General features: G+C 43.7%; 1 protein-coding gene across 1 annotated transcript in view; it reads left to right on the forward strand.

The window, feature by feature from the left end:
- The window catches only part of KCNK9 (potassium two pore domain channel subfamily K member 9), an 87,364-nt gene extending 74,774 nt beyond the window's left edge, over positions 1 to 12,590 (forward strand). Inside the window, exon 2 of the mRNA XM_072851148.1 lies at positions 11,385 to 12,590. Coding sequence (XP_072707249.1) covers positions 11,385 to 12,226 — 842 coding nt within the window. The 3' untranslated portion in view covers positions 12,227 to 12,590. The remainder of the gene's footprint in view (positions 1 to 11,384) is intronic.
- The last annotated feature ends 563 nt before the right edge of the window (positions 12,591 to 13,153 follow it).

A 13,153-nucleotide genomic window follows, 5' to 3' on the forward strand; every position in this document is an offset into this window, starting at 1 on the left:
GGTCTGAGAGCAGAATCCTGTTAACCCGGCAAAGGCTCAGACTTAACGTGTTTTTAGTTTGAAAAGATCTAATCCTTCGAACAAAGAGAAATCAGAAATTTCTCATGCCCGTTTTCTGTCATCGCAGCATAGTAAAGGACGAAGAAACTCATTCATTTTTGGCCTCTTGTTAAGATGTGAGGCCCTACACTTCTTCCTGATGTATTTTTCTCTGATCCGCCAGAGTGCTGTTTGGATCATCCTGCCAACTCTGCAGGTGGTGAGTCCTTCATCTTCCCCCCTCATGGATAGGTCTCAGATCATTGCCAATAAACTGGGAGCAACCAAAATCAGTTACAGGAAACTATTAAAATTGCCCAAGAAGGCCATTTATAGAGTGGATTGAGGAAAAATAATGCTTATTGTAATTACATACGTGCAGTAGAAGGAGCCTTTGGGATGTAAAGAAATGACAGCATCAGGAAAAGTTTTCTATACAATGAGGACATAATGTTATAGTGATGTTATAGTGTTTATAGTGATCTGCATATCCAAAGAGGATATTTTGCAGGCCAGGGAACTGATAACTCTGCTACCGTGGTCCTGCATCTATAAGGACTGTGCACAACTCTAGGAAAGATCCTGAAAGTTTCTGAAGAGCAAGAGGGATCTCAGACACGTGCAATAAAAAAGATCACATAAGGAGCTGCTTCTGAAGAGACATTTAAAATCTGAATCTAGGTATATGTTGTAAAACACCTATTGTCTTCCCTGCTGCAGGACTCTGCCCCAAAGAGTTCTGTTTATAGCTGATGTTGACTAAGGGATGAAGCTGTGACTATCTCCAAGAAGTGTAAAGGAGCGAGTAATGATGGAGAGAAATGGGGTGTGTTCGATTGAGGGCTATAAAAGAACACAGTGATAAAAGGCAGCATAGAAAAATACAGGCTGTGTATCAAAAAACCCCTTCCTAATAGCTGGATCTGCTAGACAGGGGAATAATTTCCTAAGGGAGAGAGCAGAAACCCTGTTATTTCAATCATTTAAACAAAACTGGACAAAGCCCTGGAGACTATATTGTAGGGAACAATCATATGCCAGCCCCCGGGAATGGATAACATGACCTGATAAGTCTTTTCCTAGTGTTTGCTATGATTCTCTTCAGATTGAGGACTTGTTCTGGGCATGATTTGTCTTGGGACTAGATGTGATGTGAGCCTCAGGTCAATCCTCTGACTGTTTCAGAGAACAAAATGGAGAGGAGGAAAGGGAAGAAAGGTGTGCAGGGACAGTCAGAAATAGAGGGCATGGGAAAATGTTGACTCAGAAGTGCTACAGGGCTTTGTGCAGTCAGGTGTCTTAGTGCCAAAGAGATGTAAAACACACTCTGGTCCAGATGCAAAGGTTTTATGTTGAGCTTGTAGCGTGCAGGCTCCAGAAAACCTGATCATTTGGTGCTTACCAGAAAGCTCCCAAGATGTATGAACCTAAAGAGTCACGGTCAACTTGCTTGTCCTTGGACTTTGGAGGTTTGTTTTTCTTGCTGTTAAAAGAATCCATCTTGTTGGCTGATCTGTCTTGCTGCGTCCCTGCGATGCACACGCGCTCTTCTGGTGGTGTGCCTGGCTGCTGATTTGTACCGCTGTTGATGTCTTCAGAAAGGTGGCCAGGCTCAGTTGCAGTCCAGGGAACTGTCAACTACTGCCCAACTGGAAATCCAGAACAGAGCTGCTGTTGGTTTCGGGAGGAGTTGGGAAATGGTATACCAGAAACATGGCCCAAATCACTGCCGTTTTCAATGCTAGTCTCCTCACAGAGCTGGAGAGGAACCTCTTCCCGTGTCCCAGCCTCTTTTCTGAAGCAGAGGAAGTCGCAGAGATGAGTAGAGGTAATGTGGTCATGTCTGGACAAAATTAACGGGCATGTGTTGGCATCCTTGATTTCCTCAGGGGTGGTATGCCAGGTGGGAATTACCTCGGATGCTCTGTCATCTTATTGAAAAGAATTGCCAGTGATTGCAGACATCTCTTATCTAAGCAGTAAAAGTAGAGGCTGTTTAAGTTCAACAAGAGGAGGTTTGAGATGTTCAGGTCTTCTGTGTCATATAGATGAGCAGGAAGATTGTCAGTGGTTTCATGTGGCCATTTGAAAATGTCCACTTTCCCTCATTTACCTTTTTAGTAAAACCCTTTATAGTGTAAATTTTACACAGAAAAAATGGAAAAGGTTCACATGCAAAAGAAAAAAAAGAACAACAAACACAAACAAATGCAGAACTGTCAAATATTTTGGGTTTTTTAAAGCAATAGTCTTCGAGTTTTGTCTTTTGCTAGAAACAAGTCGTTTCTTGAGCAGCAGCAGTAGTCAAGCCTGGTTTCCTGTGAACTCCAAAACATCCCCCAGTTCTCTTGAACCGCTGATCTCCATCCTCATCCTCACAGGCAGATAGGCATTCCATCACAGGCTGTCTTGTAAGGTGACGGAGACATCCTATTCCTGCAGTTGTCTCCCATGCCCCTATATCTCACCTCACCTTGCAGGACCCCCAGGTCCTGTTTCTTCCCTGTAACTGGCCAGAGAAAGAGCTGATCACATTGCAGCTGAGTCTGCACTATGTGTGTGTTGATTTTTGGCCCTTTTATGGGTATTCACAGATTGGCCAGATGGCAGGCCCAGCAGAACAGATTACTATCAAGTTCACATTACAGCTGCTTCTAATTGATGGAAATTGGTGAGCAGCTTCAAAGCTATTGGGGAGGAAAGGCAGATGGGCAGAGAAATAGATATAGGTGGCTCATCCTTATCAAGAAATGAGAATAAAACCAGAACTATATAGAGAAAGAAGAGTTTCTTATGGCTTGGTTTAAACCTGTAAACCTATTCCTTCATGCAGTAACCCAGTGGGTATCTGAAAGGGCCAAATGTTGTGACCAAATCTGTGCTTCCCTGTTAGGCAGCAGCAATATCTCTCAAAACGGGGCATCTGTGTCCTGTTGGGTTATAAGTTCAGGAGGAATACAAGATCTTTTCCAGGGGAAGCAGAGAAGCCCCCAGGTCTCTCCAGCTGTGGGGAGGGTAGAAACTGCCTGGATACACACCTCTGATGGGCACGCAACTGAATGAGCAGCACTTCCAACTACTCTGCCCCAATGAGCTGAACTGATTTGTCCCCTCACTGTCCCAGGTAGGCATCCAACAGCACAGAGGAAAGACCATCCTGTGTACATGCTGCTGGTGGAGTCCAGGCAGGGAAGGAGGAGGAAAGCCCGATCTAAGCAGTCTGAGAACCTCTGAAACACAGTTCTCCAACATGTCCTATGGAGGTGACCTTACTGAGAGCCTTGCTGGGACTGGGACACATTATTTGCCTTGATCCTCTAAGAATCCAAGAGAAGTCTTCTCAGGAGGGCCAGCTTCTTATGGGGAACACCATAAGTTCCCCATATTGCATGTGATCCTCAGATGAAACCAGCCAAACCTGAAGTCCTAAGTCTTACCCTGAATCAGAAATGAGGATGGCAGTGCATGACTGTTTCACAAAATTAAATTGCTGCCTTTGGACCACTGTCATTTACGGTAGTGTGAGAAACATACTGTCTTCCCAAGCTGGACCCACAGGAGGACTACCTAGAAGTCTGTCACAGCTGATGGTCTCAGTTCTTGCTCCATCATGGGTGTAAGAGTTAAGGGCTGTGTTTTTCAGCAGTTGCCCAAGCATGCTTGACATAGTAGTTTTCCTGTGGTTGTATCTTCTAATGGGACATGGTTTAACAACATCTGGTAACACTCAGGGGAGGGAATTGATGCCAGCAGGCAGCTTGGGCAATGCAAAGCATTTGCCATGCTGGTATTTACTGCAACTTGGTGTGGCTGGAAGAGAAGCTACAGGAGGAAAATTACTATCAGTAATGCTCCAGAGCAGGAGGTTCAGGTTTGATAAGGCAGGAGGTATTGTGTGATGGCTGCAGACCATACCAATGGAGGAAGTGAGGAAATGTGGTGGAGGGATGAGTGGCATGGAAGCTGGCATTGTGCTGACTCAGCAGTAATTTTCAGCCTTATAAGTTGTTTTGGATGAGACCTTCAGCTCTGCTGCTGGGCTGTCATACACCAAGTTTGCTGACCGGCTTGGGCTGTGCCTTCACCTGCCAGTCAGCGGATCACAGAGAGAAGCCATTTCTTCTCCTCCTCATTTCCTTGCTGGACACCTCCTGTGTGTATGTGTGTGCCTGCCTAGCCAGTCAGAGCTGCTTTTGAAGCTGTTTTCCCTGAACATCTTGAAAGTTTGGTTCCAAGATCAAGAAGAGACATCTGTCCTCATGGTGGGGAGAATAAGGTGAGAGAAGCCTGCTGTGTCCCTGCTGCCCAGAATAGGAGGTCTTCTGCAGGTCTTGATACAATCAAGACTTATGCTTATTATACTTATTATACTTATTATACTTATTATGTTTATCACAAAGCGATAAGTGTAATTTCCAAGGTGGCGTGGCCTTACCTCTGCAGTCAGGACATGGAAACAGTCATAACAGAGCAAGGGTGAGCCGGGGTGAGGGGCTGTGCTGACCTTGTCAAGGGATTTTGGATTTGAGGCTGCACCTGGGGGTTGGCACATCCTTCCTTCTCTCACACAATGTCCATGTCTTCACAACACGGGATGATATCAACCCGTATTGCTGTGTGTCCCTGTAGGGAGCCGTGTGCCATGCTTTGACCTGACATTAGAGACTGTCTTTTGAGCATGGAAGGGGAGGATGTCTTTGAGGATGGAAGGGGAAGCTGTGCAAAGTAAGAGACATTATTCAGTTGATGTGCTGCAGTGAGATCGACTAACAAGGGCATGAAAGAAAAAGGGAGTCCTGGAGATGTTTGGGGAGAAAGGCAGCAGGATTCAGGGAGAGCCCAGACATCTGTGAGAGAGAAGAGGGAGCAGTCAGCGGTGCTCGTGTGCCAGGAGGCTGGTATAGTTACATGGCCGCTTTCATCCAGGTACAGCAGCATCCGTGATGTCCTCTTGATTTCCTTACAGGAGAATGCCTTTGTCCTGGTAAATACGTTACTACCAGGTAGTTAGATGAAGTATCTCTGTGATCCCTATTGAAACCTCTTTCATCTGCACCACGAAGGCCACGTTGTTTCTTCTCCCTGCTGAAAGCATGAGCAACAAATCCAGCAGAGAGCCAGCCTCTTCTTTGTGGCAGTTTCTCTGACGTAGATGAACCTCTGAAGTGAAGTGTGTGACATCAGGAAGATGTTATAATCTGAATTATGCTTGCCCATCTGAGTAACAGGTGCCGTTATCCTCTTTTCATTATCTCACAGCCAGCGCTGCTGCCAGCATGAGTAAGAAAGGTTTGAGTCACAGGGATGGAGTAGTTCATTTCTTTCCGGAAGCTGTTGTCAGAGACGACCAGGCTCAAATGTCCATCATGGGGATGAATGATGTGTAGATGAATGAAAGGAGAAACCTACTCCTGAGAGAAATAAAGCGTCCCTCATGAATAACGCAGAGTGTTGCTTCAAGATTCAAGACATCCAAAACCTGTTGTACATTGAATGTGAATGTGAATGAGGGTTAGCTGCTCTGCAGCTACACGCTGGCCTGAACGCGAACTATAAATAACTGACCACTGCCACATTTCAGTGTTATTTTTTAACACTGACCATGTATTTGGCCTGGTACCAATGCACATCTAGAGACAAGCCTCTCCAAATCTCTGAAAGAGCCCCGTGTAGAAAAACACCCTATGCTTTGCACCACGCAGACTCCATGTATGCTACTAAGTAGAGCAGGACCTGTGTTTTGTAAGACATGGAGGCCAGCAGAGATGGCACGGAGAATGCCAGTAATAGCTAAACACATGTACTGCCCCAGAGTGGTGCTTAGCTGCAGTGATCCCTGGCCAGCGTTAACCTCCATGGGTGGACCAGGCATGGACATTGCTTGGGACTGTGCTGGTTGGTCCAGGATAAAGCCATATCGGGAACTGTGCTAATGATTTAACAGTGTGGACAGTCATGGGTTGGTGGTGGAATCCATCCCTTGTCCCAGTTTAGTTTGCTAGAGTCGATATTGCCTTGCAGTCTTGGAGGTGGTCACTATGTAGATGCAATACACCAAAAGCATTCAGGACTTTTTCCCATAAAGTTTTATTTTTGTTACAAATTTACTTATTCTGGGCAGTCTGCATCGTTGCAATAGCATGAAATTGTTTATTGAAACACTTCTTGCCCCAGAAGCAAAGTGTGATTCAAGAGAATTCATGTTGGAGGACAAGACAGACTTTATGGGCCTGTCTATACCCTGCAGCTGAGCGTGGTGCAAAGATCACTGATGTAGATCAGACCAAGCTGGTCTGTCCACATGAGGTTATACAGCGCCAGAGATACTTGCTTATGGCCTGAATGCAGATATGGCATTTTTGTTGATAAAAAGTCTATAAAATCATGAGTGACACAAAGAAGGGGAGTAGGGAATGATTGTTCCTGGTCTTTTCCATAGAGGAGGTGGGGACATCAGATGATAGTAATGGGAGAGAAGTTCAAAATAAAGAAGTGATGGTGATGTTTTTAAAGAACACATGGTTGATCTGTGGACTTTCTTGCCACAGGATGTTGCAGGTGCTAAAAGTATATACACGTTCAAGGGACAATGCCCAAGCTCATGGAAGAGAAATGCATTGTGTGTTACTAAAACCAGTGAAACCATATCTGGCTTAGGAAATCCCTGAGATCCAAATGATGAAGCTGGGTACATGAGTACTTGTGGGGAATGTCACATATAATTATACCATTCCTATACTCTTCTCCAGGCATCTGCTTGTGTTCGCTGCTGAATTCAGGGTAGCTGTGCACTGCGTTCCACTGCATGCTACAGTTGTGGCCTGGTACCCCAGCATAATGTACCTTTAGAAGCAAGAGGAAGCTGTTGATGAAGTCCTCCTGAATGGACCTCACATAGATTATAGTGAGTTTCTCTCTGTGTCTCATCTGAAAGGCACCATGGAAAAATGAGTTTTGAAGGAGGCCCAGCGGGTTTTCTGCAGTCTTTAATAGCTACACTCTGGCAAACAAGAAAATAGTATTCCTTTTGTTTCTAGAATTACATATAGGTGCACATGGTCTTTGAAAGTTTTCCACTGGAGAATGGACAAGGCCTGGAAAAATCAAAGGCAGGGAAGACCTCAACAGAGTACTCATTTGGTGTCTGACCCTTTACGTCCCTTGCCTACACCTTCCTGCAGTTCTGCTTGATGTCTGTAGCCCAGCCCTTCTATAACTGGGAGGGGACGGCTTTTGCAGTGGATTGGTGCTCTGCAGTCCAGAATTGGAATAACACTCTGAGACATTTCTTCGTGCCAAACTATTCTTCTTGGTGCCAACCCAGATGAGCTCTGTCTTGAAAGCCTAAGCAGCTGGGAGGGATTATAAAAGAGAGAGAGAGTACTGATGACATCACTTCCAACCAAGGTGAAAGTTATTTAGACTGTCCTTGATCATTCAAATTATATCTCATTAAATATCAGACAAACCTGCCTGCTGTGGTCATATTGCTGTATTGTGGGACCTCAGCAAACTGGTTAGTATACTAGAGTAGTAGAGATAGTATTTACCTAGGTGTAGTCCAATGTAAAGCTCCATCTATACCTTTCTCACTGTTATCTCAGCCCCGTGACTTGTTAGGGGACGTATTTGCTATACCTAATTTTAACGTCTTCTGTTTGATCTTTCTTCTTCACCACAGAAGAGTGAGAAATACCAATGTCATGCTTAACCTTTCTCTTTCAGCCTTGTGTTTCTTATGGTTCACATGGAGTCATCTCTTTATACTCTGGTAAAGGGCAGTGGCATTCATGTAGAGGAAGTTAGGCTGAATTTTGGTAGCTGAAATCTGCTACCAAGGCAGTTGCTTCTGCTTCTGTCTTTACTTGACACAAGTAAAACCCAACTACTTGGAGACTGACCATGTGCTCTGCAGAGGGCTATTTCCTGGCGTTAATGATCCTCTGTGCCCCTCTTCCTCTGGCAATTACTGACCTTCTAATTTTTCCCAGAGGCAGTCTCTGATGTTAAGAAGACAGTAGTTTGTTTTAAATTTGAGATTTACTGAATTTCAGAGAACATGCACTGCTGGAGTTTGCTTTTCATGCATTGCTCTGTGTATTGCTGGATAGATTCTGTAATGCTAAAGTAATAGAGAGTTAAGTCTTTCTTTGCTGTATTTTGAAACCCCTCATTTCAGAGTGCTGAAGGAAATGACTAAGGTGCCTATTCCTTAAAGCCATGTTGTACTGGAGAAATGTATGATTCTGATCCCCTATACATGAAACTATTTGTAAACTCTTATTCCAGCTTCATGAATAAAGTCCTTTCTTTACCCCAGCTTCATGGTGAAAATACAGTAAAAGACATTTATCTGATATTGTGGAAAGTGAGTAATACATGGGGCAGAATAGAAATCAGAATTTCTGGATATTCTGTCTACCTATGTGAATTGGAGAGAAATTATAGCCTGCCAGTGTCTGTGCTTTCCTATCTGTAAAACAGTGATATGGATATATTCCTATCTCATAGGAGAGCTGTGAGTCCCGAGTTAATTACAAAGTCTGTGACAAATCTTAGAAATTCAATTGTGAGATAGTGTGTAAGCATATAATATTAATGTTTTTTAATCTCCCTAAACTGCCTCTGTGGATGTCTTTAGTGAGAGGGATATAGTGATATCAAAAGAAATCTTTTTTCACCCCAACCATTTTCTTTAGAACCCAAAGTGAAAGCTGTTTCCACTAACTGCCATCTCTGCAGCCATCTGGAAAATCACATTTTCTGAAGCTTTCCTTCTCTTTATCAGCTGTAACTAAAGCTATAAAATGGGAAGATGTCCCTGGTTTAATTAACACCCCTGTAGTTCAAAAGCTGATCTTAGTAATGAGAGGCAATTATAGCCTTTATTGAGGGACAGTCAGGTGGAACAAACCCAGCATCAATCTATTGAAGACACTTCCCTTTCCAGGTAATTTGGAAACTGCTTTTTATGATGAACAGGCTACCTGGCCCAATACAACAGGTGAATCTCTTTGTTTTGTAACAGGAAAAGAACTTCCTATTTTGATTTATGTGCTTCTTTTGTAAACTGGTTTTTGCATCCCATCCATCTGCCAATAACTAGCAACTGAGCTAAGGAAATACCTGTTGCTTTTTGAAGGACATTCTTGCTGGTTTTCTCATTTTATTTTCCTGTCCACTGCTGCTTTTAATTTTGAAGGTTGCCTGGTGTTCATATTTTTCTTCTAGCAAAACTGCAGACTCTGTGGTGTGCCCACATTCTGAGGGGTATGCAGAGTTCTGGTCTCTGCACCTCAAAATTATGTAGTAGAGCTAGAGAAGGTCCAGAGAAGGACACTGAAATGATCAAGGGAATGTGATTTCTGCTATATGAGCTAAAAAGGCTGTGGCTTCAGTTCAGACAGGAGACAACTGAGGGCAGAGGTAAAGCTGAGTTTAGCTGAAGTCATGCAGGTGATGGATAAGGAAATGTAGAACTTTAATACTAGAGCTCATGGGCTCTAGCTGAAACAAGGAGATCTGCTTGAAATTATGAAGTACGTTTTTACACAGCAGATAGATAGTGAACTTCTGGAATCTGTTGCCACAGGAGGTTGGGGCGGTGGGCAGTGTCAACAGGTTAAAAAAAAAATTAGACAAATTCAGAGCAGCAGGTCCATAACCTGAGTCTAAAGGTGATGGGCAGGGCTGAGGCAGTACAACAGGAATGATCTGCAGAGACCATTGATCTTCTGGTCTGCCTCAGTAGTATCTCAGATGCTGTCTGGCTTCCAGGTTCTGGTCTGTAAGAGTGTGAGTCCCCTGTGTTTCATCCATCAGCCTTCTATGGATATCCTGATATCTCAGGGGTCTCAAATGATGCTAGATACCTCCTTCTGGAAAGCTCATTTAAACTCTCAGTGTCTACATTGGAGCTAGTCACTGAAAGCGGAACCCTACTCATGATTAAGATGCCTGCATTCGGCTGTTTGCATGTAGTTGTGTACCTGTGCAGTAGGTGTCTAAATTCTTCTGCAGTCAACGGATGTCTAGTCAGTCTAATGGGGACCTGTTGAATACAGTCAATGGAACAGTCAGTAGTGTTATTTCATCTCGCCATAAGGTAGACTTGGGATGGTCAGGTAAATAACTCACTACTGGCTGTTTTCATTAAATTTTTGTTGACTATAATGGGAGCTTGAATACCTAGCACACCTGTAGATACCAAAATTTAGGTATATTAATCTTGAACTGAGTTCCATCCTGAGATTTCTGTTATAATGACTGTAGAGAAATAGGTGTCTCCAGAGAATAACTCATTGACCTCTTTTAGACACCTAGGTGTAAATGAGATAAACTGCACTTGGGAAGTGCATATTTATATTCATTGACTTTAAGGGCAGTCTAGGTAGTGGTACCCACGTGGTCTATGCACACCATGGCCAGGTGAGTCCCAGCCATCCCATTTTGGAGACTTTGGTACTGTCACTTAGAATCTTAGCTACAAAGAAATGTAGATTTTTAAAGCCATGTGATGTGAAAAAGTGAAATTATAATTTCAAAACAGACCCCACACACACTTATGGTTTGGTTTAGAATAAAGGTTTAGCTATGACTTTACTGTCTGTAAACTATGCTGTGAAACATGCTACATCCTGGATTAGCTTAATATCCTGACAAAATTGCCTTTGCCAGACTAGCTGTAAAAGCTGTAAAACTATAAAACAAGCTGGTAAGTTGTTTATTCTTCAATAATTAAAGATAGAGCAGGCATTAAATCCCTAAAGTCCTATGGTGTTCCAGCAGTGAGTGGCTTTCATAGGGTGTCTAGGATAAAGGTTTGTTCAGTACGGAAGAGTTTGGAAAGGAATTTCTTTGGTCAGTGGGTCTGTGGATGTTGTTAACTCCATGCTGCCAGCAGACACAGAATGTGGATGCCATCAGTGCACTCTGGCTTTGGGACAGGGCAACACCAACTCCTCTCAAAAATACTGTGGACAAGTCCACCTGTTTCCAAAGGTTCCACAATTGCATGTGATACAGGATGGACGTGAAATTTCTTTAGCAAATGAATGCGATATAATCTTGTTTAGGAGACTGCACCGTTATTTGAAGTAGGATGGATTGCCCATTCTTTCATCTTTCCCACTCCCGTATGTACAACTTTGTTGTTCTGTGTCATATTTGCTTCGGATACAGGACATAGGTGAGGAGATAGGAAGGCTGTGTGACTGCATTGTTCCTGTAGCTTTGGATCTGGCTGCGGCATCCGAGTCTCTGCGATTCATGTGGCTTGTGTGAAAGGAGGAGCTGTGGTCATCACCTGCCTTGCTGACTGTTCTGTCTTTTCATTCCTCTCCCAGGTTATGGACATGCTGCCCCAGGAACGGATGCAGGGAAGGCCTTTTGCATGTTCTACGCGGTCCTGGGGATCCCACTGACACTCGTCATGTTCCAGAGCTTGGGCGAGCGCATGAACACCTTCGTCAAGTACCTCTTGAAACGCATCAAAAAGTGCTGTGGGATGAGGAGCACTGAGGTCTCCATGGAAAACATGGTGACTGTGGGTTTCTTCTCCTGCATGGGAACACTCTGCATTGGAGCAGCAGCCTTTTCCCAGTACGAGGAATGGAGCTTTTTCCATGCTTACTACTACTGCTTTATAACATTGACTACGATAGGGTTTGGAGACTATGTGGCCCTGCAGACCAAAGGGGCCCTTCAAAAGAAGCCTCTCTACGTGGCTTTTAGCTTTATGTACATTCTAGTGGGGTTGACAGTCATTGGGGCATTTCTAAATCTGGTTGTTCTCAGGTTCTTAACCATGAACAGCGAGGACGAGAGGCGGGATGCCGAGGAACGGGCGTCCCTGGCAGGAAACCGCAACAGCATGATTATCCACATCCAAGAGGACTCCCAGCATGGTCGGCCACGGTACAAGGCCGAAGTAACAGACCTTCAGTCAGTTTGTTCCTGCATGTGTTACAGGTCCCACGAGTACACCAGCCGGGTGGTGTCCCACCAAAATTCGTTCAGCTCGAAGCTGAACCCCCAGTACTTTCACTCCATCTCTTACAAGATAGAGGAGATCTCGCCAAGCACATTAAAAAACAGCCTTTTCCCATCTCCTGTCAGCTCCATCTCACCTGGGTTGCACAGCTTTACAGATAACCACAGGCTGATGAAAAGGCGAAAGTCCATTTAAAGGGATTTGTCTTCTTTTGCTTTCCTTGTTTTCCCCAGTTCTTCTCCGTTGTTTTGGTTTTTCTGTTCCTTGAGTGAGACGGAGCGAGGCCAAAGGGAGTAGAGAAAGCCAGTCCTCCTCTGAGACTCAGCTCTTGAGCATGAAGCATGGATTATTACTGTTCCAGCAAAGTATGCCTTACATTACCCCCTCGGTGGATGTCAGAGGATTCAAGGTGACGTGAAGTGGGTACCAAATCCAAAGTTGCACACACAGCTGGGAGCCTTCATGTGCCGCTGGCACTCCTGACCTAATAAACTATTTTCCTCACGAGCAGGTTGCAGCGTGCGTGCTTGTGTGCGTGTTGGGTGCGTGTGCGTGCGTGTGTGTGCGCGTGCAATTCCACAACTAGTGCCATGTGACAAAAATTAAAGCATCAGGTATTATTTTTTTTTTTCCCTTGAAGCAATTGCGTTCCAGCCTGCTTTTAACTTTTAGATTGCTTCCAAAAAGAACGGGGAGGGTGGGAGGGGAGCCAATTTGTTTTGTTTTTTGCCAAGACAAGCATGCGCCATAAGCAGTCAATATACCAGGTGTATCATGATAAATTTTTTAATGCTAGATTTTAGATTGTATTAACATTTAAAAAAGGCAGGAAAAGATGGATCATTTTAGCTTGCCAGTTCAAAATTTAAAAAAAATAAATAAAATAAAGCATGCACTTTGTAAAACTGGTATGCATAATAAAAACACAAGAAAAACTAGCAATGGAATTAATAATCAAAAGCAAATAATCCTTTTGATTTAACTATATTTACTTTTATCATTTTCAACTGTTCCAACAATTTGCAAGTGGAATTTTTAAGAGAAATTGGGAGAATTGTTGGAACTAAAGAGTGTATTTTGTTAGGTTAATTTTATTTATAAAAATTATTATTATTATTATTA

This window comes from Ciconia boyciana, chromosome 2 (genome assembly GCF_034638445.1).
Source record: "Ciconia boyciana chromosome 2, ASM3463844v1, whole genome shotgun sequence".
NCBI lineage: Eukaryota > Metazoa > Chordata > Aves > Ciconiiformes > Ciconiidae > Ciconia > Ciconia boyciana.